The sequence below is a fragment of the Miniopterus schreibersii genome (assembly GCF_964146895.1).
Source record: "Miniopterus schreibersii genome assembly, chromosome: X".
NCBI lineage: Eukaryota > Metazoa > Chordata > Mammalia > Chiroptera > Miniopteridae > Miniopterus > Miniopterus schreibersii.
Genome location: NC_138104.1, coordinates 17,195,227 through 17,221,246, shown reverse-complemented (window position 1 = coordinate 17,221,246; position 26,020 = coordinate 17,195,227). Strand labels below are relative to the sequence as shown.

The 26,020-nt window shown below is 38.0% G+C and overlaps 1 protein-coding gene across 1 annotated transcript in view; it reads left to right on the top strand.

Moving 5' to 3' along the window:
* Positions 1–23,852, top strand: part of IL13RA1 (interleukin 13 receptor subunit alpha 1) — a 50,374-nt gene extending 26,522 nt beyond the window's left edge. The window contains exons 7-11 of the mRNA XM_081125243.1: positions 2,161–2,208; positions 2,501–2,633; positions 5,309–5,405; positions 7,450–7,534; positions 21,249–23,852. Coding sequence (XP_080981369.1) covers positions 2,161–2,208; positions 2,501–2,633; positions 5,309–5,405; positions 7,450–7,534; positions 21,249–21,341 — 456 coding nt within the window. The 3' untranslated portion in view covers positions 21,342–23,852. The remainder of the gene's footprint in view (positions 1–2,160; positions 2,209–2,500; positions 2,634–5,308; positions 5,406–7,449; positions 7,535–21,248) is intronic.
* Positions 23,853–26,020: the final 2,168 nt, after the last annotated feature.

Here is a 26,020-nt window from a genome sequence, read left to right as displayed (position 1 = left end):
AGTAACCCCAAAGATCTAGATCCTTTCTCCCCTTCCCATTTTACAGATGAGAAAACTCAGTCTCAGAGGTTAATCCTAAGATCACATTTCTAGAAAGTAGTAGAGTCAAGATTTCAGCCAAAGTCTAAGTTCAAAGATTTTGTTTTTAAGTAACAGCCATTATTTATTAAGTGTTTATGATATACTACAAATATATTCCTCTGTGTACTTCTTATGCAGTCAGTGGCTTATAACAATCCATGAAATAGGTTACATTTTATTGGGAAACTAAGGCCCAGAGAAGTTAAGTAACATACTACAGGCCACATAGCTAATAAGTATGACTTCAAAAGTTGGTCTCCATGTACTAAACGTTGATGAAGAATACTTGATATAATACCATTTGTGTAGTCATCACTTAATAAATTTTTGTTGAATTAAATTACATTTTTTGCAAACTTCTAAGTGGAAGAGAACACACATGCTATGGAATTTATTCACTTAAATCAGAACTATAGTCTATGTGGAATTAACTCTGTTTATACACTTGAATTTAATGTACTCTCTCCTAACAGATGGTCACCAGCTGCTTCCTTCCCTACAATGTCATCAGCTTTTTGTGTGCTCCTTGATCTTGAGCTTTGCTGGTTAGACCTTTTTTTTTCTTTTTTCAAGACTTTTTGAGGAATTATTTTGCCTGGTGTTCCAGTTAAGAGAGGGAAGTAGGCTGGAACATGAACTGGTGCCATCACACGAGGGCTTTGGTCAGAGGTAGCTCATGACAGAATCACAAAGTAAGGAATGACTTGGCTTTGACTACCCCTATCCCAGCAAACTATCTGTTTGGTTCTCTGTGCCTTTGTTTTCTCATAGAGGTATCTGAGCAACTGATAAATAACACAGGATTTACATATGAACAAGAGCCCAGAGCCTTTAATTTACACAGTGATTTGTTGACTTTGGAATATCTATATCTATATCTGTCTATATCTATATCTATATCTATATCTATATCTATATCTATATCTATATCTATATCTATATCTATATCTATATCTATATCATCTATATCTATATCTATATCTATATCATCTATCTATATCATCTGGGAGATTATCCAAGGCAGGGAGGACATCAGCCTGCAACCTGATCCCTCAAGTAGTAGTTGACACTTATGGTTCCCCAGCAGGTCTCTGATTCCATATGGCCAGCAATAGGGTACAGTAGTCCCTGAGTGGCTTTTTCTCTGCACCTATATGAAATATTGATAGGATGGCCCTTCATCATTCTCTTGGTCTTTTAGCTCTTCACTAATACTGGTAGGAACCATTTAGTGAATGACACTGAATGCCAAAAATTATAGCTATGTATTCTGGTCTTTGTCCCATGTTTAAACATCTTTTTGATAGAAGTTGAATATATATATATATATTTTTTTAATCCTCACTTGAGGATAAGTTTTTATTGATTTTAGAGAGAGAGGTAGGGAGAGGGGGAGAGAGAGAGAAACATCAATCAGTTGTCTCCCATATGTGCTCCAATGGGGAATCAAACCCGCAACCTGGGTATGTGCCCTGACCAGGAGTCAAACCTGCAAACTTCTGGTGCATAGGGTGATGCTCCGACCAACTGAGCCACACTGGCTAGGGCATAGAAGTTGAATATTTTTTATATAATTGTCTAATCATGATGTTATACACCTGAAACTAATATAACATTGTATATCTACTGTAATTGAAAAATAGAAAAATTATTTTTAAAAAGACTATTTTTTCTAGCTTTACTGATGTATGATTAACAAGTAAAAATTGTATATATTTAGATTAAACAATGTGATTTAAAAAAATAATTTTACCTCATTCCCCCTTTTATTTATTTTTATTTTTAAATATATTTTAATTGATTTTTAGAGAAAGAGAAACATTGATGAGAGAGAAATATCTATTGCTGCCTCCTGAATGCCCCCTGCCTGGGATTGAGCCCATAACCTGGGCTTGTGCCCTGACAGGAATCGAACCTGCAACCCTTCAGTGCACAGGGTGACACCCAACCAACTGAGCTACACCGGCCAGGGCGGGATCTCTTTCAATAGGATAAAGGAAACCTTGTTAGAAATGGTTAAATGATGTAAAATGTGGTCTTTTTAATATTTTCAATTTATTCATTTTTTATGTTTTCAAGGTTGAAGAACCCATATGTGATAATTCAGAATTTGAGAGGAACGTAGAGGTCAGTAAATTCAACTTTAGCTATTTGAGCTTAAACTCATAAGAGTAGTTGGGGGTGGGACTGGGTGAGCATAGCCTGCATTTGAACTGCTTTGAGAAAAATGAACTGCTTTGTTCTATGTGTTATTGCCAATTTTTATCCAGGAGTTAAAGTCAGATAATTTGGAGTACAATTCAAGTCTTAATCATATACAGAATTTGGTCAATAATTATATTTAGGATTCAGAAGCAGAGAAAGAGAATAAACTGTTAATATTCCTTGTGTGTGTGTTTTGTTTTGTTTTAATTTTAAGGGTACAATTTGTTTCCGGGTTCCTGGTGTTCTTCCTGATACTTTGAACACAGTCAGAATGAGAGTCAAAACAAATAAGTTATGCTACGAAGATAACAAACTCTGGAGTAATTGGAGTCCAGCGATGAGTATAGGTAAGGGAACAGGATTTCATTAGAATTTAAACCATTGATGCATGGACATTAAGCTGAAGCAGAAAATAGGATGGAGGAAGGGATGTTCTGCATTCTTAATATCGGCCAGAGAGTATTACAGTTGAAATGTATTTTCTGTTTAATTACTCTCAAATCACCCAATTTGCAATATATAACACTTTGAAAATCCACAATCCAAATGGTATTATCTTCTCTTCTGTCTTGTCTCCATCTTTGTTAACAATCTGAACAAAAATATAGAAGGTCAGCATGATTAAATCTGCAGATTGTATAATGCTAGACTAGCCTATGTGCTGGTGATAGAATCAAGAGGAGAACAGTGAGCTTTGATGGCATTTAATAGAGATAAACCGTATCTAGGTTTGAAAAAAATCAGTTTCATTTATTAATTGAGAGGTTGAACAAGCTATTTGCCAGGCTCAAGTATAGGATTGAAAAGACCTACACTTTATGAACGTGTGTGTTGTAGGGTGGTGGGGTATATAGGGTTTTATTTGACAACAATGAATCCTTAAGTATTCCTAAAGGCATATGCAGTCATAGGCAGCAGTGATAGTGCAGCACCTAAAACAAGGGAATGCTGCAGGGTGTGGCACAGTGTCCACCACATCAGAAGTGTGCTGTATTCATTCTGGGTACCACATTGTAAGAAGTGCATCAGAAGACTGGAATCCATCCGTGAAAGTGAGTAATCAAAATGTTGAAGAATCTCAGAATTCAGGGAGAAACACTTGATGAAGTAAACTTGGGGAGTCATGATTGATGAATTCTAATATTTGAGGTATTGTCAAGTAAAAGGGAATAGGCTTGCTTTTTTGTGGCTCCATGGGGCAAAAGAGGACCAACTTAAGGACTTTCTAACAGAGAGACAGGTTGTTGAGGTAGTCAGTTACCTATTAATTGAGACACAGAACAAGCTGTGGTTGTATTAGCTATCTACTGTTGCATAGAAAATTACTCCAAAATATAATGGCTTAAAAAACACATATTTACCAACTCACGGTTTCTTTCTGTGTGTCAGGAATTTGGGCACAGGTTAGCTAGGTACCTCTGGCTCAAGTTCTGTCATGAGGTTACAGTCAAGCTATCAGCATGGACTAGAGCCTCATGTGAAGGTTTGACTAAGGCTGGAGAGTCCACTTCCAAGCTCACTACTAATGTGGTCATTAGAGAGCCTCAGTTCCTCTCTGGCTACTGGAAGGAGGCTATAGCAGGTTGAATTGTATTCTCCAAAAAGATGCATCTAAATTCCAACTCTTGCTACCTGTGAATGTGACTTTATTTAGAAATAGAGTTTTTGCAGATGTAATCAAAATGAAATGAGGTCATACTGGCTTAGATTAAAGCCCTAAATCCAGTGACTAGAATTCTTATAAGTAGAAGAAAGGATACACAGAGACACACAGCAAAGACCATGTGAAGATGGAGGCAGAGATTGGAGTGATGCAGCTGCAAGCCAAGGAACTCCAAGGATTCTGGGAGCCACCAGAAGCTAGGAACAGGCAAGGAGGGATTCTTCTCTATAGCCTTCAGAGGGAGCATGTCCCTCTTGATACCTTCATTTTGGACTTTTAGCCTCCAGAACTGTGAGAGAATATATTTCTATTGTTTTAAGCCAACCAGTGGGTGGTGATTTGTTACAGCAATTCTAGGAAATTAATACGAGGCCTCCCTCAGTTCCTTGCCACATGGATCTCCTTACAGGGCTATCTCATGACATGGCAGCAGCTGACTTCCCCAAGTGAGTGATCCAAGCAAGAAAGAGTGTAAGAGAGAACACCCAGTATGGAAACCTCAGTCTTTTATAACCTGATTTTGACATTCCATCACTGTTGCTATTCAGTTCTTTATAAATGACTCAATTAGTCCAGCCCACCCTCAAGGGGAGGGGATTACATAAGGATGTGAATATCAGGAGGCAGGGATCATTTGGGGTCATCTTAGAGGCTGCCCAAAACAATGATGCTAGGCCCTGATGATGCTTTCTAAATGTTCATGCCCTAGTGGAAAAGGTAAGCGAATAAATAGATATACGATGTTTCATATGTTAGGGGTAACAAGGCAGTTAATGAAAGACTTTGGAATTGGACAGTGCTGGATTTGAGGCTTGACTCCATCACTTACTAAACCCTTAGGAACAAGTCAGTAAACTGCTCTGAGCTTTATCGTTCTCATCTGTATAAATGGGAGACAATATTATTTATGTAGCATAGATATAAGCATGTAGAAGCACCTGGTATGGTATCACACATATAGTAGGTGCTTAGTTAAGAATAGTAGTAGTGGTAGTTGTTAGGATTATTTTAGGTATTGTAATAGTATTAACTAACCAATAAGAAAATATAGTCACTGTTAATGAAATGACATATTTAACAGATATAACATCTTTGTTAATAGTGTCTGAAACCTGTTGAGATATCTTGGTTTCAGATAATTTTTAATGGGTTTATTCACTCATGGAATTTTAGGTGCCAAAGCAGGACTCCGCCTGCCACTATTAAGATAACAGAAGATAAATTAATTGTAGGGTTTTGGAAAATAGGTTAGAGCAGAGGGTAGAAATATCTGTGACCTCACTACTTTAATAGAGTTGTTGCTTGGTATTTCTAAAGGGATTTTATTTCTCATATATTTGTTTGCTTTTCATTTTCCAGGTAAGAAGACCAATCCCATACTCTACATCACCATGTTACTCATCATTCCCATCATTGTTGCATGTGCCATCATAGTCCTTCTGCTTTATCTAAAAAGGTAAGGCAGCTGCCCAGACAGGCTTGACAGTTTCTGCTAGCCTGGTTGCTATGGTTATTGCTCTCTGTGGGCGTTTGATATTTGCCCAGTGTATTAAAAGCATTTGTGTTATACCTGGCTTTTGGTAGTATGGTGTGGCAAAGAAGTATTATTATGCCCATTGTCTGGTGCAGGAAGTATTAGATTAGTTTCCCAGGGCTCTGCTCAGGCACTGCTCTCTTTGCATGTGTTTAGAATTGTTGCTAGGACTTACGTTCACTCTACTCTTTCAAATGTTTAATTTATCGACAGTTAGTTGGTAGCTGTTGGAATGAAGTTTTAGAAATGGAGACTATTGCTCATTAACTTACTTGTCTTTTATGAATGCAAAGCATGTTGCTACTTAATGCTGTAGGAAAGAGCTTCACCAAGTGGAATGAATGTAATATATGGTCTTCATTCCTTGAGAATGCTTTCCTTTGTCTCGCCATAGGGACTAGTCTGGTACTGTCATTTGCTCTTTTAGCAAATACCTATGGTTGAAATAGGTTATTAAACTGGCTCTAAACCAATATTTTATTATCATGTCAATAATCATTCAACATATATTTATTGAGTGCCTGTTTATGTGCCAGTCACTGTCGTCCTCATTGCTGGCTTTACAGCAGTGAACAGGACAAAGTCCCTATCTACCTTCTAGTGCAAAGGCTCGGAGGCTGGGGTGAGCTTCGTGTGTCTTGTTGGAGCAGAGTATGCAAGGGAGAGAGCGACAGAACATGAGGCTGGATGTGTTGGCAGGGCTAGATCACATAGGCTATAGCAAGGAATTGAGATTTTCTCTTAATCATAAGGGGAAAACACTGGAGCGTTTTAAGCAGGGGAGAGACATGATCTGATTTACTGTCACAAAAGATCACTATAGTAGCTGAGTGAAGAATGGGCAAGAATGGAAGCAGGTGGGTTAGTTTAGGAGGCATTGCTGGGTTTGAGGGGAATGATGAGGGAGCCTAGGTTAGTTGTCGGCAATGGAAATAGTAAGAAGTGGTCTGATGTGAGATATATTTTGAAGATAGAATTGATAGCGCTAGCTGATGGCTACTTCTCTGTGGAGGTGTGCAGGAAATTGATTCAAGCACAACTCTTAGATTTTTGACTTCAGCAGACTGAGTGAATGCTGGAGCCATATACTATGGTGGAGAGATTTGTGAGGAGAGCTGGATTTAATGTAAAGGTGAGAACTTCAGTTTTGAATATAAGTTTGAGATGCCTATTAGATATCCAAGTTGAGATGTTAAATGGGTAGTTGTATACATGAATCTGTAGTTTAGGAGAGGTCTGGGCTGGAGATAGAATGTTGGGAGTCCTTGGCATGTAAATGGATTCAAAGCCCTAAGACTGGAAGAAAGTGCTCATAGATTGAGTGAGATAAAGAGGACAAAAGGCTGAACCCTGGGGAACACCAATGTGTAGAGACCTAAGAGATGAGGTAGTCCACTATCTCCATGTAAAAATAGAGGAGAGAAGTAAGAAAATGAAAGAAAAATAAAACCAGAATATATCCTGTTCTCAGAATATTAATTTTTTCAAAATTATAAATAGCAAGCTCCCATCTGATCTATGATAACTAAAACATTATTATTATTAAATAATAGAGTATCACACACACAATCATAACTACGTGAGGTGGTGAATGTGTTAATTAAATTGATTGTGGTGGTCATTTCACAATGCATGCTTATATAAAAACATTGCATTGTACATTCACTTCAAATATATACAATTTTTATTTGTCAAGTATATCTCAATAAAGCTGGAAAAAATTTTAAATGATAAGGACATAAGTTGTCTGCTTATCCGGAAGGTCCCTTTACTCCACCCATACTTAATCCTCTTTGGCCATTGATTTCTCAGCTTATTTTAGAAATTTCTCCACAACTGCTCTGTCACTAAAGATGACTTGGGTACCATGTCTTTAGTCCAAGCCTCCTTTTAATATGGCTGTATTTAAGTGTGACATTCCTATGGGGTGAAAGGTTTGATCAAAAATGTCTCTGTTTTCTTAAAGGCTCAAGATCATTATATTCCCTCCAATTCCTGATCCTGGAAAGATTTTTAAAGAAATGTTTGGAGACCAAAATGATGATACCTTGGTAAGCTCTGAATCCACGAGATTCAAAATTGGTTGTTTTTTTGTTTTGGGGATTTTTTTTTTGGAGGCTATGGAATTTGTTTTAAGTTTGGTAAAAAATATATAACATAAAATTTACCATTTTAAACCATTTTTAGGAGTATAGTTCAATGGCATCGAGTACATTTATAATGTTGTGCAGCCATCATCACTATTTTCAGAACTTTTTCATCATTCCAAACAGAAACTGTGCCCATTAAACAGTAACTCCCCATTCCCCCTAGCCCCTGGTAGCCTCTGTTCTACTTCCTGTCTTTCTGACTTTGCCTATTCTAGGTACCTCATATAAGCAGAGTCCTTCAATATGTGCCCTTTTGTGTCTGACTTCTTCCACCTGGCATAATGTTTTCAAGGTTCATCTATGTTGTAGCATCTGTCAGAGTTACATTTCAAAATTGGTTATTTGGAAGTACATTTTATCTAAAAAAATTAATGAAGAGCTGATTGAAAAGGTTATATCTCAGCCCGAGCATAGCATTTAAGAAGTCCTCAGAACACTTTGTCTATCTCATATCCTTGGCTTCATTTTCTCTCTGAAGTAGGAAACATATTTGATCCAAACGTGTGGGGGGAAGAGCCTCTGTTATGAAACTAGCCCGATAGGAAAGGCTTCTGACTCTTGGATATTTTTTACAGCTTGATTGGGGGAAATATAAAGATAAGGTAAACAATTGAAATAGATTTTGTTCATGCTATTGCGTGGAAAGCTGGCCTCTGAATGCATGGAGGTAAAGCAAACCCACTCCAACTGTATAGTTAGTTTGCTGCAAACTCTCATGTTAGCATTTGTGGCTAGAAAACCTGAGCCCTTATAGGAACAAAGGGGTTTGAAGTTTCTCTGATAAATACATTCACTCAAATAAAATAATGAAGACATTAAATGAAATAAATATCAATATTATAGTATGTATCTTAAATTAGTAATATCAGGGATAGAGCAGTTAATTTAGGGAAGCAGTTCAGCAGAGCCTGAGCTTTGGAGTCAGATTGTCTGGATTCAAGTCTCTGCTGTGTCATTTACCATCTGTTTGACCTTAGGTAACTTTCTTAACCTCTCTGTGCCTCAGTTTTCCCATTTATAAATGGGAGGTAATGATAACACCTGCCTCATAGCATTGTTACGTGGATTAAATTCATTTAATGCATAAAAACCGCTTAGTGTGCCTGGCACATTATAGATGTTTAGTAAGTACTGGTGATTAGTATTACTATTGATAATACTTTCCATTTATCTTTAGCCCCCAGACAATTTTTGTAATAATGAGTGATTAACAATGGCAGCGATGATACATGGCTATGAAAGGAAGGCAGGGAGGCTGACATGCCAGCCAAGGACCATTCATTTGGATCACTTTTTCACCAAATCATGGTCACAGGCAGTGGGTATCTCTGCCAGACCCTGGGGGATAGGGCACCACTCGGCAGGTGGGTCCAGGTAGGTCCAGAAGTCAGCTACCTGAGGAGAAAATTGTACACTGTAATTGTAGTGAATATGGCAACCAGTGGTTCTTCAACTTTAAATTTTTTTTTATCCTCACCCGGGGATATTTTTTCCATTGCTTTTCAGAGATGGGAGAGAGAGGGAGAGAAACATCGATATTAGAGAGAGACATCGATTGGTTGCTTCCCGCATGCCCCAACCGGGGCCAGGGATGGAGCCTGCAACTGAGGTATATGCCCTTGTTTGGGATCAAACCCAGGACCCCAAAGTCCTTGGGCCGATGTTCTAACCACTGAGCCAAACTGGGCAAGGCTGCTTCTTTAGCTGATTCACAATCAACTAGAATGCTTGTAAGAATAAGAACATAGAATCCTGGGCCCTAGCTGTAGAAATTTTGATTCAGCAGGTCTGGGATGGGGCCCAGGAGTTTGCATAGTTGACAGGAGCCCACAGGTGATTCCTATCCTGGCAAGTTAGTCTGTGGACTAGACTTTGATAATCACTGTTGCCCGGCCAGCATGCCTCACTGGTTGGACATCAACGTATGAACCAGGAGGTCACAGTTTGATTCCCCATCAGGGCACATGCCAGGGTTTCCTGCTCAATCCTCAGTAGGGGGCATGCAGGAGGCAGCCGATCAATGACTCTCTCATCATTGATGTTTCTATCTCTCTCTTCCTCTCTCTGAAATCAATAAAAACATTTTTAAAAAATTAATAAAGAAAATTACTGTTCCAGTCTACTGTGTGCCAGGCAGTGTACTAAGTGCTTTGCTTATATTCCCTTATTGAATGCTCATTACCACCCTGTGGTGCAGGTGCTGTTAGTACCATTTTACAGATGAGGAAATGGAGCCTCAACAAGGTTAAGTAACTTTACTGAGGTCGCACAGCCAGTAAGTAAAGGTTAGGTGGGGTTTGACCCAGGACTGTCTGATTCCAGAGTTCTCTCTTTCAACTATGCTTTATTGCCTCTTGTAAGATAGAATGCTTGTCCCCAAGAACATCACCCTCTTCAAAGTAGCAGGTTGCAATAGGGGAGTTCTGAGAAAAAGATTTGGAGTCACATTATGGCTGGCCTTATTTGGGAAGGTATTAGGAATGTCATTCTGATAATAGTCAGGAGGGAGTGGATTAAAAAGGGGAGGCACTGGCATGGTAGCAAACTGGGAACCTAGTCCTGAATTTGCCCTATAGATGTTTTGTTTGGCCAGCGTGATGTATTTAAATTTTTTCAATTTGGAATGTTAAGCAGAGCACACACTCTCCAATTCATCTTAGGCCCTACCATTCCTAATTCTCACTGTGGTTTCTCACAATGACCTAACATGCCAGACCCCTAAGAGGCAATTGAGTTTGCTACCCCTGTTAGCAGAATGAAGACCAGTCAGAGTGCCAGGACACAAATGCCCAATATCTGTGAAAACATGTTTGGACTCACTTATATACACACATAAGACATGCCAACCAAAGCATAGATGAGATATAAATTCGTAGCCTAATAAATTTCTAAAAAGTGATAATAGCCAGTGTTAACAAGTGAGTGGGGAACTGGAACTTTTAACACACTACTGGGGAGCCTGTAAAATTATATATATATTCCTGCTGGAGAGCAACTTGGTAAATTGTAACAAGAATCTTTGATCTTATAATTATACTTTTAAGAATCTATTTTAAGGAAATAATCCAACAATGGCCAAGGGTTGTCAATGCAGCATTTGTTTCTAACGTGAAAAATTAGAAACCAATGAAACATCAACAATTGAAATTAGTTTTTAAGTTAGGTTTTCAAAGCATTTACTATCGTAGTAAAATATTCATGATATGAAAGTAAGAAACATATCATAAATGTGTAGTGTATTGTAATCCTAATTTTTAAAAAGTGAATGAATATATACATAGAACAGTGAGTGGTTGGAAATGGGTCAAAATGATCATCTCTGGCAGAGGGATTGTGGATAATTGATATCATTCTCTCTCTCTACCTTTCTGAAATTTTCAAATTGCCTATAATGAACATGTATTACTTTTATGATAAAAAAGAAACCCTGTATAAGTTACTAAGGCAACAGAGAATATTGTAGTCATCCAGGTCTGAGAGATAATAGGGACTTTTACCAGGGTGGTAGTAGAGGAAATTGATGCAAGAGACATTATTAAAGGAAACTCATTAGACTTGGTGACTCTGTGTGGGTGATGGAAGGTGGGGAGGGAGAGAGTAAAAAATAATTTCAAGATCTCAAGCCTGGGTGATAGAGTGAATGACAGCAAAATCAAATCAATTATCTTTCTCAGAGATGGGAAAATTGCTTTTTTCAGTTTGCTATCTAGAGGATAATATGTTATCCCAATGAGTCAGATAATGCTCTAATTTAGTGATGCAGATACACTGATATGGTGGACCACTAAAAGCATGTGATGTTTTTGTTTGTGATGGTTGCAGACCATTAAATAAAATCAGTGTTTAAAACTAAAAGTCTAATAAAAATGCCAGACTGGGGATAGGGTAACAGAACAAATTTTCATGTTTCCTTTTTAACCAAATGAACAATCTTTTTTGTTTACATGGCAGCAATCTCCCCAAATTGAACTGCGTATCCAACAGAAAGACTAATCTTTTATTTCTAGAGTCATTGAATTATAAAGTGGGCATGGCCCTAGAGGTCTTCTAATGAGGTGGGGGTTTACGTGCTTAATCATATTTCTTTAATTATAAAATTTTAAAACTCTAGATTCTAGTCCTACCCCTTCACTTAAGAGATGGGGACATTGGGAACTACAGAGAAATTTCTCAAGGACTAGTACATAGATAATTGCAGAACCTGAATGAGAAGCCATTATAGCCCAAATTACTCATAATCCAAAGAAATAATAATCCTTTCTAAATACATTTCTCTTCCACACTACACCATCAATAGTGGTTCTTTAAAAAAAAGTTATTTGAGCCCTGCCGGTGTGACTCAGTGGTTGAGTGTTGACCCAGGAACCAAGAGGTCACTGGTTTGATTTGGGGTCAGGGCACATGACCTGGTTGTGGGCTCGATCCCCAGTAGGGGGCATGCAGGAGGCAGCCAATCCATATTTCTATCTCTCTATCCTTCTCCCTTCTTCTCTCTAAAAATCAATAAAAAACATATTTTTTAAAAAGTCATTTAGGTGTGGCCATAAATAAATCTTCTATGTAGTTTTCCTTAAGGTTTCTAGTGTTTTGACAATGTTTTGTTCATCACTGTAGTAACATTTTGGCCAACAGCATTTCTTCCTGTTCTTGCTGTTTGCCTTTTCTCTGTGACTAATTGGGCTGTTGGCCATATTGTGGGGATACACACAGGGGATTGCTTCTCCTTTGCATCTCTTGCATCCACAAAAAATGATCTGTTCTTCCTCTACTTCTTGGAAATCAATTATATTTTCAGTACTGTGCCAGTTTTGCATTCCTGATTGGAAAGAAGCTTTTTAACTGGGGAGTTGACTTCAAAATATTGCTGATTTTTTTAACTTTAGTATATCTCTTTAAAACCAAGAATGCTATCCTTTATGGTGGAAATAGCATGATCACACTTTAAGAATTATTTATTTCTTAATATCACCTAATACTCAGCCCGTATTTAAAAATTTTCCAACTGTCCCAATTATCAAGAGACAGGTAATAAATATCCATTGTCCCACGGTTAGTAAGGCTAAGATTGACGACTGTATTTAACGTGATAACAGCATCTCCCCTCCTGCCATCTACTCTTATTTTCTCCCTTGCCACCTGAAGATAATCTTTGTGGTGTTATGTTAGCACCCTGTCAACTATTCAGCTGATGCTTTTTATGCCAGTTGTTATCCTTGCTTGAATCATTAATTCCACTAGGGTTGTGAAATGATGATTTTTTTCATCTTTTATTTCATCTACATTTATAATCTGGCACTTTTCTATAAAGCACTGCTTTCAATCATCAATTGGACTCTGGTTCTGAAATTCAGTTTCTGCTAGAAAGGCAGGATACATGTTTAATTCTTTCCCTTTAATTATCAGTTTTTAAAATAAGGGGTTGGATTATTAGCCACCTCAAATGGTACCAAATTAGTCCCCTCCACAGTTCTTTTTGAAGTGGCAATAATTTTTAGGCATGGGATCCTACAATTCAAATTGTACAACTTTCTATTGTGAATGTTGATCTGAAGAAAATGGGCATGTAATCTCTTGACTTGCATACAAAAGGCCAGTGTTTTGTGTGGTCCTTAGGTGCATGAAACCCACTTCACTTCTTCTTTTTTCTTTTAATCCTCACCCAAGGATATTTTTCCATTGCTTTTTAGAGAGTGGAAGGGGGAGAGAGAGAAACATCGATGTGAAAAAGACACATCGATTGGTTGCCTCCCACATGAGCCCCGACCAGGGCTGGGGATCGAGCCTGCAACTGAGGTACTGTACGTGCCTTGGCCAGTATCGAACCCGGGGCCCTTCAGTCCGAAGGCCGACACTCTAACCACTGAGCAAAACCAGCTAGGGCTGCACTTCACTTCTATGGAAAATTCACTGTAGGAAATAACCAAATTTGAAAGTACTCTTAAATTGAGAATTGATGTTCCATTATCCTATGAAATGTTTGTTTATTCCTTTAAAATATAAAAGAATGTATAACACTATGGTTATAATATGGAATGTATAACACTAGGGTTAAATGACTTGCAACTAAAAGTCAGTTGTGTTAGCCTCCTAAACACTGATTTTTTCATTTATGATGTTTTTCATCTTTGGACATTATTCTCTTGTTAATTACCTTGTTTACAAAATCAGCAGTGTGAGAATTGAATTATGAACTGGTAATTTTGTGGATTTATTTTTTCTACAAGTAATTTTAAAATTAAACTGACATAATTTACAAAATTGAAGAATAGGCCAGAGCCTTTCCGATTGTTCCCTTACATGGACATAGTCATAGAAGCAGTGCTCAGGAAAAGGCCATGATGCTGCTGATGGGTGGAAATGAGAGTATCCAAGTTTCAGAAATGAAAACAGGCAATTAAAAAATGAGTGGGTCTTAGAAGGCTTTTCTGCTGCAGTGCTCACCTCACTGAAACAGATGGCTTTATTTCTGCCCAACACAGCTAAACACTGGGTCTCATGACCAGAAACCAATGAAAGTATAATGTTCAGGGTACATTTTTTAAAATTAAAATGTTTTCTTTGAAAACAATATATATTTATGGTAGAGAAATTCAAAATACAGATAATCAAAAGAGAAAAATAAAATAACTCTTAATCCTACCACCTAGACATAACCATATTTAGTGTTACGTGAACAACATAGAGAAGTGGAAATACTCCACTTTTATCGGTAAATGGAATAATAGCAATAACAACAATAGTAATAGCTCATACTTATTGAACTTTTACTATGTATCAGACACTGCGAGGCACTTCACTCATTAATTTGTCCTCATCTAAAATAGGTATTAACTCCATTATACAGATATAGAAAATGAGGCACCAGGGGTATTACATGTAATTTGCTCAAGGTTATACTGATAATACATAGAAGAGATGGGATCCAAAGTTAACCAATAAGTATCAGAGCTGGGATCTGAACCCAGGCATCCTGATTCTCCACTCCACACTTTTAACCAATCATATAACATGTTTTAATGAAATGCTCATATTTCATTGTATTTGAATTTAACAGGTGGGAAAGAAATAGGTGAAACTAAAGGAATTTCTGAACTTTTGACAAATAATAAAGTAACTTTCAATGATTATTGAAAAGATTAATTTTCCATATATTCCCCCCAATTCTCTCCCTATTTTCAAAGTTGTCCAGTATCTACATTGTCAGTGCATAAGACCATTATATACTAGATTGTGTCCCTTATAGCCCTCATCTGTGTGGGTATATATTTAATACTCACTACTGGTCTTTATGTCTCTCCAGTCATTTTGGTTGTTTGAAGCTCAAAGTTTTCTCAGGAAGGATTCATGGGACCAAATATTTACATGTTGGTGGAGTTTTCTACATTAACAATTAAAAATAATTTTAGCTAGATATAAAATCTATGGCTCACACATTCTTGGCTTGGGTATCTTAAATGTGTCATCCATCTTCTTTTGGCATAAAATGTTGTCAAAGTCTGCTGACAATATAATTTTCTTTCTGTATTAAAACACTTGGTGTTTTTTGGCCTGGTTGTCAAAAAAAATTTTTTTTCTTCAAAGTCCAGTAATTTTACCAGAATATGACTTGATGTTATTGGTCATTCTGGATTAATTTCCCAATGTATATTGCATGCCCTTTTAGTACGTAGTTTCAGATTTTTTTAAATTTCAGTAAAAATGTCTTAACTTATGGACTTAAGTTACTCTGTTTCCTTGTTTTCTTTGCCTGTCTTAGACATTTTCCACATCCTCTTGAATAATTTTTATCACCTTCATTTCTTGTTTTTTTTCAATCCACACCCTAGGATATTTTTTTTGTTGATTTTAGAGAGAGGAACAGAGAGACAGGGAGGGAGGGAAGGAGAGAGAAAGAAAGAAACATGATGTGAGAGAAACATCGATTAGTTGCCTCTCATATGCATCCCAATTGGGGACCAAACCTGCAACCAAGGCATGTGTGCTGACCAGGAATCAAACCCAAGACCTTTTTGATGTACGGAATGAAACTCCAACCAACTGAGCCACCCAACTGGGGCACCTTCATTTCTTTTTAAAAAAAAATTTTAATTGATTTTAGAGAGGGAGGAAGGCAGAGAGAGAAAGGGAGAGACAGAGAAACATCTTTGTGAGAGAGATACATGGATCAGCTGCCTCCTGTACTTACCACGACCAGGCATCAAACCTGCAACCCAGGCATGTGCCCTGACAGGGAATCGAACCTGTGACCTTCTGGTGCACAGAATGATGCTCCAACCATCACTGGCCAGGGCACCTTCATTTCTTCTTTTTTTTTACGGTTTTTGATTTCAGAGAGAAGAAGGGAGAGGGAGAGAGAAAGACATCAATGATGTGAGTCATCGATCAGCTGCCTCCTGCACACCCCCTAGTGGGGATGGAGCCCACAACCTGAGCATGTGCCCTGACCCGGAATTGAACTGTGACCTCTTGGTTCATAGGTCGATGCTCAACCACTGAGCAACGCCAGCTGGGTCACTCCTTTTTTATTAAAAGAGCGTTCCTTTTCATCTTCTGTTTCTTTTAAGATATTATCTGTTGTGTGTATTTGCTCCTGTGTTCCCTCCAGCTTAGTCTTCATTTCTGAAATGATACTCTTTTACTGGTAATTCTTTCCTGCATTTTATCATGTCATTTCTGAGTTGTTCATACTCTGAATTTTTATATTCTTCCATATTATATACATTTTTTCATATCATATAATTTTTAAAATATATTTTGCTTGTTTTAAAATATTAGATTTTAATTTCCCTCATTTTTTGGTGGATATGTCTTTCTGACATGTTTTAATTCTGTAAGAATACTCTGTTGCTTGTTTTTACATGAATTTATTTTCCCTGAAGTTTTAGAAGGAGGCTTGATTTAGTATAGTTTTGGGGTGTTTTTCCCCCCTAATTTTGTGGCTCTAGACTTTCATCTTCTATTGTTTTTGAGAATTTTTCAAAATTATAGCTAATTCCTTTCTGCCTCTTCTACTTCGGGATTTTCTATTTTGTCTCTCTTGTCCCTTTCCTGGCCAACGTAGAGTCTGTTCCCACCAGTTTCTCCTTAGAGTGGGACTTCACCCTTGAAGGGAGCTTTGGATGGTTTTGTGAGTTCATGGGATCCAGGCAGCTCCTGACTGTACCATGGACTCCTTCCACTCAGTCACTCTTTAAAGGTGAAAACCCCTGTCAGTCTTAGTTATTCTTCATAAGTTAGCTTGCTGAGGTTTGAGTGATTTCACAGTTCTCACATCTATCAGATGCCCTACTGATTCTCGCTGCAGGCTCTTCAAGCATAGCTGATACCATTTTACTCTTGTAGCTATCTCTAATTTGTCCCCATCTGCTCAATATTTCAGGGTTCATGAGGGAATAATTTTCATCTGGTTTTGTTGTAGATTATGTCCATGGATTTTGGTTTTGCTTTCCTACTTACCTTTCCTACCTGTGGTTTTTATGGTGGCATTTGGGGAAATTAAAAAACCATGCTGCCACCCAGCCGGGCATAGCTCAGTGGTTGAGCGTCGACCTAGGATCCAGGCGACCAGGGTTCGATTCCCAGTCAGGGCACATGCCCGGGTTGCAGGCTCAATCCCCAGTCGGGGGGTGTGCAGGAGGCAGCTGATCAATGACTCATCATTGATGTTTCTATCTCTCTCTCTCCCTCTCCTTTCCTCTCTCTGAAATCAATAAAGATATATTTGAAAAACAAAAGCAAAAATCATGCTGCCAACCACCTCCTTTGTTGGGGGATTTTTCTCTAAACAACACACCATACGCCAAATCCTGCCTGCCACTTGTTTGTGTACAGCCTGCAAGCCAATAATGCTGTTTATACTTTTAAATATTTGAAAAAAATCTAAAGAAGAATCCTATATCATGGCACATGAACATTATATAAAATTGAAATTTCAGTGTCTATAAATAAAGTTTTGTTGGAACATAGTCATTCCTATTCATTATATATTATCTGTGACTGTGTTGATGCTGCAACAGCAGAGTTGAGTTATTGGGACAGAGACTATATGCCCCTCAAAGCTGAAAATATTTATTGTCTGGCCATTTACAGAAAGAGTTTGCCAACCCTAGTCCTATAGTATATGTTTTAATGGCTAAATAGCATTCCAGTGTGTGACTATATTATTATATACTTAACCAAGTCTCTCTTGGGCATTAAGATGAATATTAAATTTCATTATTATAGGCATCATTTCACAGCTCCTATTAGCATTTCTTTTCTTATAATACTGTAGGGCTAGATGAAACCTTTGTGCTCTTCTTTTTAAATTAAATTAAATTTTATTTTTTCCATGACCATTCATCCCCTCTATGCCCTCTTCCACTTCCCCCCTTCCGCCATCACCACACTGTTGTCTGTGTCCGTGAGTTCTCTCTCTCTCTTTTTATTCTTTTTTGCTCAATCCATCAACCCCCCCATCGCCCAACAGCTGTCAACCTGCTCTCTATCTATGAATCTGTCTCTGTTTTGCTTGGTAGCATATATATTTTATTACTTTCTTGGAATAAATTGTTAGAAGTAAGATGCTGGATCAAAGACTATATGCCTATATTTTTTCATATGTTCATTAGCTTGAATTGATTCTTTTACTCAGTTCTTGTTCATTGTCCATTTGTCCCTGCAATATTCATCTTTTCCTTGGTGGTTTGTAAAGCTCTTTTTATATATCAGATATTAATCCTTTGACTTGTCATCTGTGCTTTTGTCATTAATGATGTACTATTTTTTTTCTTTTTATGCAGTCAAATTTTCCTTTATTTTTTATGTGTAGAAAAGCCCTTTTCTACCTCAGATTTATATAATTGTTGCCCAATATATTTTTCTATTATCTGATTTTGTTTTTTAGATTTCAGTCTTGAATCCTTAGGGAATTTATCCACGTAGGCTTTGAGGTAGGGTTTAACTTTATTTTTCAAATGCTTAGCCAGTTGTCTTAGTGCCATTTATTGAATAAGCCGTTATTTCAAGGTTATATAACTTTTTCAGATTGTTATTTTTGTTAGAAATTTGTGCATTTCTTATTAAATTCAGGTTTATTGATTTGATTTACATACAATAAAACTTACTTTTTTTAAAGTACAATTGGGAGAGTTTTAGGAAATGTATTCAATTTTATAGCCACCACTCTAATCAAGATATAGAACATTTCTGTCATCCCCCAAAAGTTCCCTTTTACCCCTTTGCAGTCAACCCTCATCCCCGACCCTATACTCATGCAATCACTGGTCTGTTTTCTGTCCATAAAGTTTTGCCTTTTCCAGAATATCATATAAATGGAATCATACAGCACATAGTTTTTTAGTCTGCCTTTTTTTCTTAGCATAATGCATTTAAGAGACATCCATGTTGTTGTGTGTATCAATAGTTCATTTCTTTTTATTACTGAGCAGTATTCTATGATATGGCTGTACCCCACAGTTTATTTAATCATTCACTTATTCAAGGACACTTATTGGGGTTGTCTTCAGTTTTTGGCTTTTATGAATAAAGTTGCTATACACATTTATGTAGAGGTTTTTGTGTGGATATATTTCTCTTGGGTAGACACATGGGATTGTTTTGCTTTATAAGAAACCATCAGCCCTGGACAGTGTGGCTCAGTGGTCTGAGTGTCGGCCTGCCCACCAAAGCGTCTTGGGTTCTGTTCCAGGTCAAGAGCATGTACCTGGGTTGCAGATTCAATCCTCAGCCCTGGTTAGCGTGTATGCGGGAGGCAACCAGTCGATGTGTGTATCTCTCACATTGATGTTTTTCTTTTCTCTCTTTCTCCCCCTCCCTCCCTTCCACTCTCTCTAAAAGTCAATGGAAAAAATATCCTCAGATGAGGATTAACAAAAAAAAGAAAAATAAAGAAATTCTGAGACTGTTTTCCATGATGGCTATACTATTTTACGTTTCCACCACCAATATATGAAAGATCTGGTTATCCTGGATCTTTGTTAGCACTTGGAATTGTCAGTATTTCTTATTTTATCCATTCTACTAGGAGTATCAGGCTTAATTTCTTTAGCCTAGTTTGGATGTTTTAAGCAGTGTTTTCCAACTCATCCCTCCATAGGCTTTCTAAGACTGGATGGTTTTTACTTGCTCAGTCGGTCTCCAGTTGCTCGACCTGAGACAGCTGAATAGCCATTGTTCTTTTGTTTTTGTTTTTCTTCTTTCCATTTCCTTTCCTAGGCTTGTAGAACTATAAAACATAAAATTAGAAAAGGAGCCTAGAAATAATCTAGGGTAAGGTTTGGCAAACTATTTCTTTTTTTAAAAAATATGTCTTTATTGATTTCAGAGAGAGGAAGGGAGAGGGAGAGAGAAAAACATCAATGATGAGAAAGTCATTGATTGGCTGCCTCCTGTATGCCCCCTACTGGGGATCGAGCCCACAGCCCGGGCATGTGCCCTGACTGGGAATTGAACCGAGATCTCCTGGATCATAGGTCAATGCTCTACCGCTGACCCATGCCGGCTGGGTGGCAAACTGTTTCTTTAAAGAGCCAGGTAGTATAGTTGTCCCTCTGTATCATTGAGGGATTGGTTCCAGGGGCCCTCACAGATACAAAAATCTGGGATGCTCAAGTCCCTTATATAAGATAGCTTAGAACATTGCATCCAGTTGGCCCTCCACATGCATGGATTATCATCCTTGGATTAAAAATATGGTTTTTATCTTGGTTTGGTTATATCTATGAATGAAACCTGCGGTTGACTAAAAATACTTTTGGCTTAGCAAGCCGTTTGGTCTCTGTCACAGCAACTCAACTATAACGTTGTATCATGAAAGCAGCCATAGACAATACAGAAAGAAGTGGGTGTGGCTGTGTTCCAATAAAACTTAATTTACAAAAACAGGTGTCCTACTGGCTTTGGTCTTTAGACATAGTTTGCTGACCTTTGGTTTAGTCTAACAACATTCTTTTACAGATGAGGGGACTGAGCTCAGGTTTTACCCTTTTCTTTGATTGTAAGTAAAGACGTCAAGGACCAGGATATCAACTTTCACCAGAGGAGACACACTGAAATTGAGTTCAAGATTAGCTTAATTTATGCATAATTCCCTATTCTAGCAAATGGTGTTACATGAAGATGTTAATACAGGGTCTGTCAAAAGTTTTAACTGCACTAAGACTTTTGGGACATTTAATATTGCCGTTAACTAAGATGCTAGTTGGCTTTTTGAACCTACTATATCTGGAGCAATGGCCAAATTTGAGTGGTAAGAAAATAAAGGTAAAAATAGTTGAAGTAAGAAAAGTATGCCACCCTTTTATTCTTCTTCAAAAGACTGATTTTAATTTTGGATATGTTCAAATTTGTTTATCTTTTAAAATAGCCATTCAGTGTCACATACCAACCCCATACTTTTTCCCTCTTTAAGATTACTTCCTGAGTGTTTTGTTTCATTAATTGGTCAAATAGATGAAGATTCTTAGGTCAAAAAAAAACAAACAAAAACATAACAGGAAGTATACACTCATAGTTCTATGAACTCAAAGCTAAAAATAATCATTGGCTGTGAGTACTCAGGGAAAGAACAGTGTTTAGAAAAGTCATCGTAAATGTGTTTTTTCCTTTCTTCCAGCACTGGAAGAAGTATGACATCTATGAGAAGCAAACCAAAGAAGAAACAGATTCTGTCGTGCTGATAGAAAACCTGAAGAGAACCCCTCAGTAATAGGGATAATTTATTTTAACCTTCAATGTACCCTTGTGAAGATTCATCCCATTCTGCATTTGTTACCTGGGAACTTGTTAAATGGAAACTGAAACTACAGAATTACCGGACCATTTAAAAATAGGCAGCTCATAAGAGCCACAGGTTTTTTATGTTGAGTCATGCACCGAAAAACTAAAAATAATGTGCCCTTTGGAGAAGAGAGTGGAAGTTCTCATGGAATTATAAAAGCAGGCATCTTTTGTGAAGGTTTCAAACTAGGGGACAAAGCAAAGAGTGATGATGACAGTAGAGTCAATCTTATCAAGAGCTGTGATGACTTCCTGAGGGATCTATGCCTGCTTTGTATTCTTTGTGTCAAACAATACCAACAAATTTTATTTGTGGAGGAACTCATTTTTGGGTGCAAATGCCCAACTTGAATCACTGAGACCATCTAGCAAACAAAAGTGAGGAAAATCTGTTATCTCTTGTTTGGGATCCCATTAAATAATGTTTGTGGCTATTAAAATGTAAGGGTCCGGAATCATCATCCCTTCAGCGGCATTTTCCTCTACTTTGAAAGGCATTGTTGGCCACCATGATGACAGCTACAGAAAAAGCAGTGGCAGCTTCTTTACCAAGACCTTTCAAAGCCATTCCAGGCTTTTAAGGACAGCAGAGACAGAATGATTTATTGGGTATTAGAGTTTGAACCACTGTATTCTCTAATGACATATTGTTTTTTCTTCACCTCTACTACTCAAATCAAGTATTTACTTTGTGTCCAGATTGTGCTAGGCCCCCAGCTGTGAGGCACCTCCCTCAAAGGGTTGACAATCTGGTTGGAACTCCTCAGTTCCTACCAGTTCCTTTTTCTCCACCAATCATTTTTCAGACCTTTCAATTCCCCAGTTCCCACACCTAATTTCCCCTTTTGCATTTTCCCTCATTGTAGTCTTTCACCTTTCAATAGAATATCTGCTCAGAACACTTAGAGGAGCAGGGAGTGATTTGTATCTCAGGTAAAGTGTGAGTTGACTGAGAAACAATGATAAGTTCTTGCATATTTTGTAACTTCTGTGTGAGTCTGCATTTATTTGAAGGTTTTCAGCATTTACTAGTTCTCTACATATTTTCTAAACAAATGAGATATTATCTTCACTTAGAACTTTGTTATTTGCTTGATAAAAAGAATAGTTTTGTTTTCCTCTTTTCCCTTACTGTCACAAGTAGTTATTAGGTTTCGTGTCTTGTATAGATAGGCAGCATCCAAGGCTCCAACATTTGTATACATTTTTTGCGTATGTTAGTGTTCCATTCTCACCCATTTCCACAACACATATATTTCCTCCTACCCCTACTTCCTCCAAATTAAAAGAAGTATGGAAATGATACTGCCCCCCCACACACCATTGTTTCTCTCCTTACACACATAGACTCAGATTACTAGTAGGAACTTGAGAAATTTGTTTTCTCCATTTCTCCAAACATTCACCCATTTATATTAATCAGATAGTGCTACTTATAATTCCTGCTGTTAAGGGGAGGAAGATCAGAGATCTCTGCTTTTCACAGGTTTGGGGAAAAGTGGCAACCTGCTTGCACTGAAGAGGAGCGCTGTGTCTTCAAGTTTTCTGAGGAAATTGGGGTTCAGAACAAGGGTATATGCCAAGGTTTTGCCTCCCTGCACTTTCATTTTTGAGGTCAGATTTTTATTTTGAGGCTGGAAGACGGGCATGGATGTTCCAGTTTGTTCTACTGTTCTCTAAAAATAAAAATACTTGGTTTTCCTTTGTAGGAACGAGATTATTTCCTAGCCAGGTCTTTTATAATTCTGGGAAGCAAAACACCGAAATGCCTCACCAAAGCCATTTTTCCTCTTACCCTATTTAGATGGCAATGGGGGAGGGGGGCTTTGATACTCTTATTACCCAAGGAACTACTGATGCATCCTGGAAGTGTGGAAATTGTATTTTGTTTCCATCCTCTTTTAGCAGTAAAATAGTTGAGGGGAAAGGGGGCAGTGAGTTATGGGAGTAGCTAGCTATGGCTGTTTTATCATTGTTGAAAACTGATCCCCAGGTCTTGGGAGCTCTTGGAGACTTTGATACAGGGTGGGGCAAAAGTAGGTTTACAGTTGTTCATATGGAAAAATAATACAATAATTATTAAGTAATAATATAAGAATAAACTTTCACGTACTCACAACTGTAAATCTGCTTTTTCCTCACCCTGAACATCAGTGGGATTCTCATCACCTGTGGGAAACTAGTAGGTTCATTTACTATTTTATGTCTAACCTATATGGATTTTTTTCTCTGCATGCCTAAGTAAACCTACTGTAAGAATGTACATTCTTATTCTTTCGTTCAGATAAGTGTTTTCTTCATCTGGGCAGTAAAGGGATATGTGAAACAATGTTAACATTTTTAGTAATGTTAACTAAAACATTACTCAACTAGGGATCATTGTGTTTAACTTCTTATAGGAAAGCTTGAATAAAATAAATATTGTCTTTTTATATGTTCACTCAAATGTTTTCCTTTGGTATTATTTTGGGGAAAGTATGAATAGTGGGTGGCAGAAAAAAAATGGAGTTAGAAGAATAAATGTGAAAAATTCCAAGACAGCTCTTTTATCTTACAATCATTTAGCATAAGATTCCCTGCTGTTCTCAGTATGGCTATGCTTTCTGATAAGGCCATGCACTTAGTTTAATATTAATACAGCCTTTGCAAGCAGTACCTGAAGGGATGGAAGTATTTGAAAAATTGTAGTCATGATAAAGGAAATGGAAAATTGATCCTTTCTAATATTAAGCTTAAAATAGAGTACAATATACTTAAGGAAGCTGTCATGCTATACATGAAGGGGAACCCCTAGTTACAAATTGATCACATTAGGTTAGATTTGAGACTAAGAAAATCAGTTCTCAATAGCTTTATTTAATTTATCTTTATTGTTGAGAGTATTACAGGTGTCCCATTTTTCCCCCCAATTGACACCCTCCACTTCGCTCCCAACCCCTCCCCAGGCCTTCACCCTGTTATTGACTGTGTCCATGGGTTATGCATATATGCATATAACTTCTTTGGTAAATCTGTTCCCACCCTCCACTGCCCTTCCCTCTTTCCTCTGAAATATGATCGTCTGTTGCATGCGTCAGTGTCTCTGGATCTATTTAGTTCGTCAGATTCTTTTGTTCATTAGCTTCTTCTTAAAGAAGACCCTTCAACATTTCCTGTAGTGCTGGTCTGGCGGTGATGAACTCTTTTAGCTTCTTCTTAGCTGTGAAGCTCTTTATCTGACTTTCAATTCTAAATGATAGCTTCGCTGGATAGAGCAATCTTGGTTGTAGTTTCATGTTTTTCATCACTTTGAATATTTCTTGCCACTCCCTTCTGGCCTGCAAGGTTTCTGTTGGGAAATCAGCTAACAGTCGTATGGGTGCTCCCTTGTAGGTAACTAACTGCTTTTCTCTTGCTGCTTTTAAGATTCTCTCTTTGTCTTTAAGCTTTGGCATTTTAATTATGATGTGTCTTGGTGTTGACCTCTTTGGGTTCTTCTTGTTTGGGACCCTCTGTGCTTCCCGGACTTGTAAGTCGATTTTTTCCCCAGGTAGGGGAAGTTTTCTGTAATTATTTTTTCAAATAGGTTTTCAATTTCTTGGCCTCTTTCTTCCCCTTCTGGCACCCCAATAATACGAATGTTGGGCCTCTTGAAGTTGTCCCAGAGGCTCCTTATACTATCTTCATGTTTCTGGATTCTTTTTTCTTTTTGCTCTTTGGGTTGGGTGTTTTTTGTTTCCTCATATTCCAAATTGATGATTCGATTCTCAGTGTCCTCTACTCTACTGTTGATTCCCTGTAAATTATTCTTCATTTCAGTTTGTGTAGCCTTCATTTCAAATTGGTACTTTATTATGTTATCGATTTTCTCAATTATTTCCCTAATAGTATGCTTAAACATCCTTATAAACAAAATTCTGAACTTTGTATCTGTTAGCTTGCTTGGATCTATTTCATTTAGTTCCTCTTCTAGAGATTTCTCCTGTTCTTTCCTTTGTGACATGTTTCTTTGCCTCCACATTTTGGCTGCTTCCAGGTGTCTGTTTCTATTTATTAGGTAGAGCTGCTATGTCTCCTGGAATTTGTAGAGTGGCTTTGTGTAGTAGGTGTCCTGTAGGGTCCAATGGTTCAGCCTCCCCAGTCACTTGAGCTGGGCCTTCTAGGTGCTCCCCTGTGTGGGCTGTGTGCACTGTCCTGTTGTAGTTGAGCCTTGGTTGCTGTTGGCATCACTGGGAGGAATCGACTCCCTGGCCAATCAGCTGTGGGGACCAGCTGCAACTACAGCCAAAGAGCTGCTGTGCTGGAGACACCCCTGTGGAGCAAGATTTACTTCAGTGGGGCTTTGGTGTTCACCAAGTCCACCCGTTGAGTGTGTCACTTGTGGATGTGGTAGGGTTGTAATCCAGCGTGGTCGAGTCTGACCAGCAGGTGCACTGTTTCTGGGGCCTCCCTGGAGGTGCAAAGTCAGCCTCTGCCAGTGCCTTGCCCAGGGCCACCCGGCATGAGCTACAGAGCAAACTGTAGTTGGCTGCTACTTGTGCTGGGCTTTGCGTTGTCCAGGAGAGGCCCAGCTGTGAACCAATGCAGCTGCCACTAGTGCCAGGCCTGGGGCCACTAATCAAGCCATAT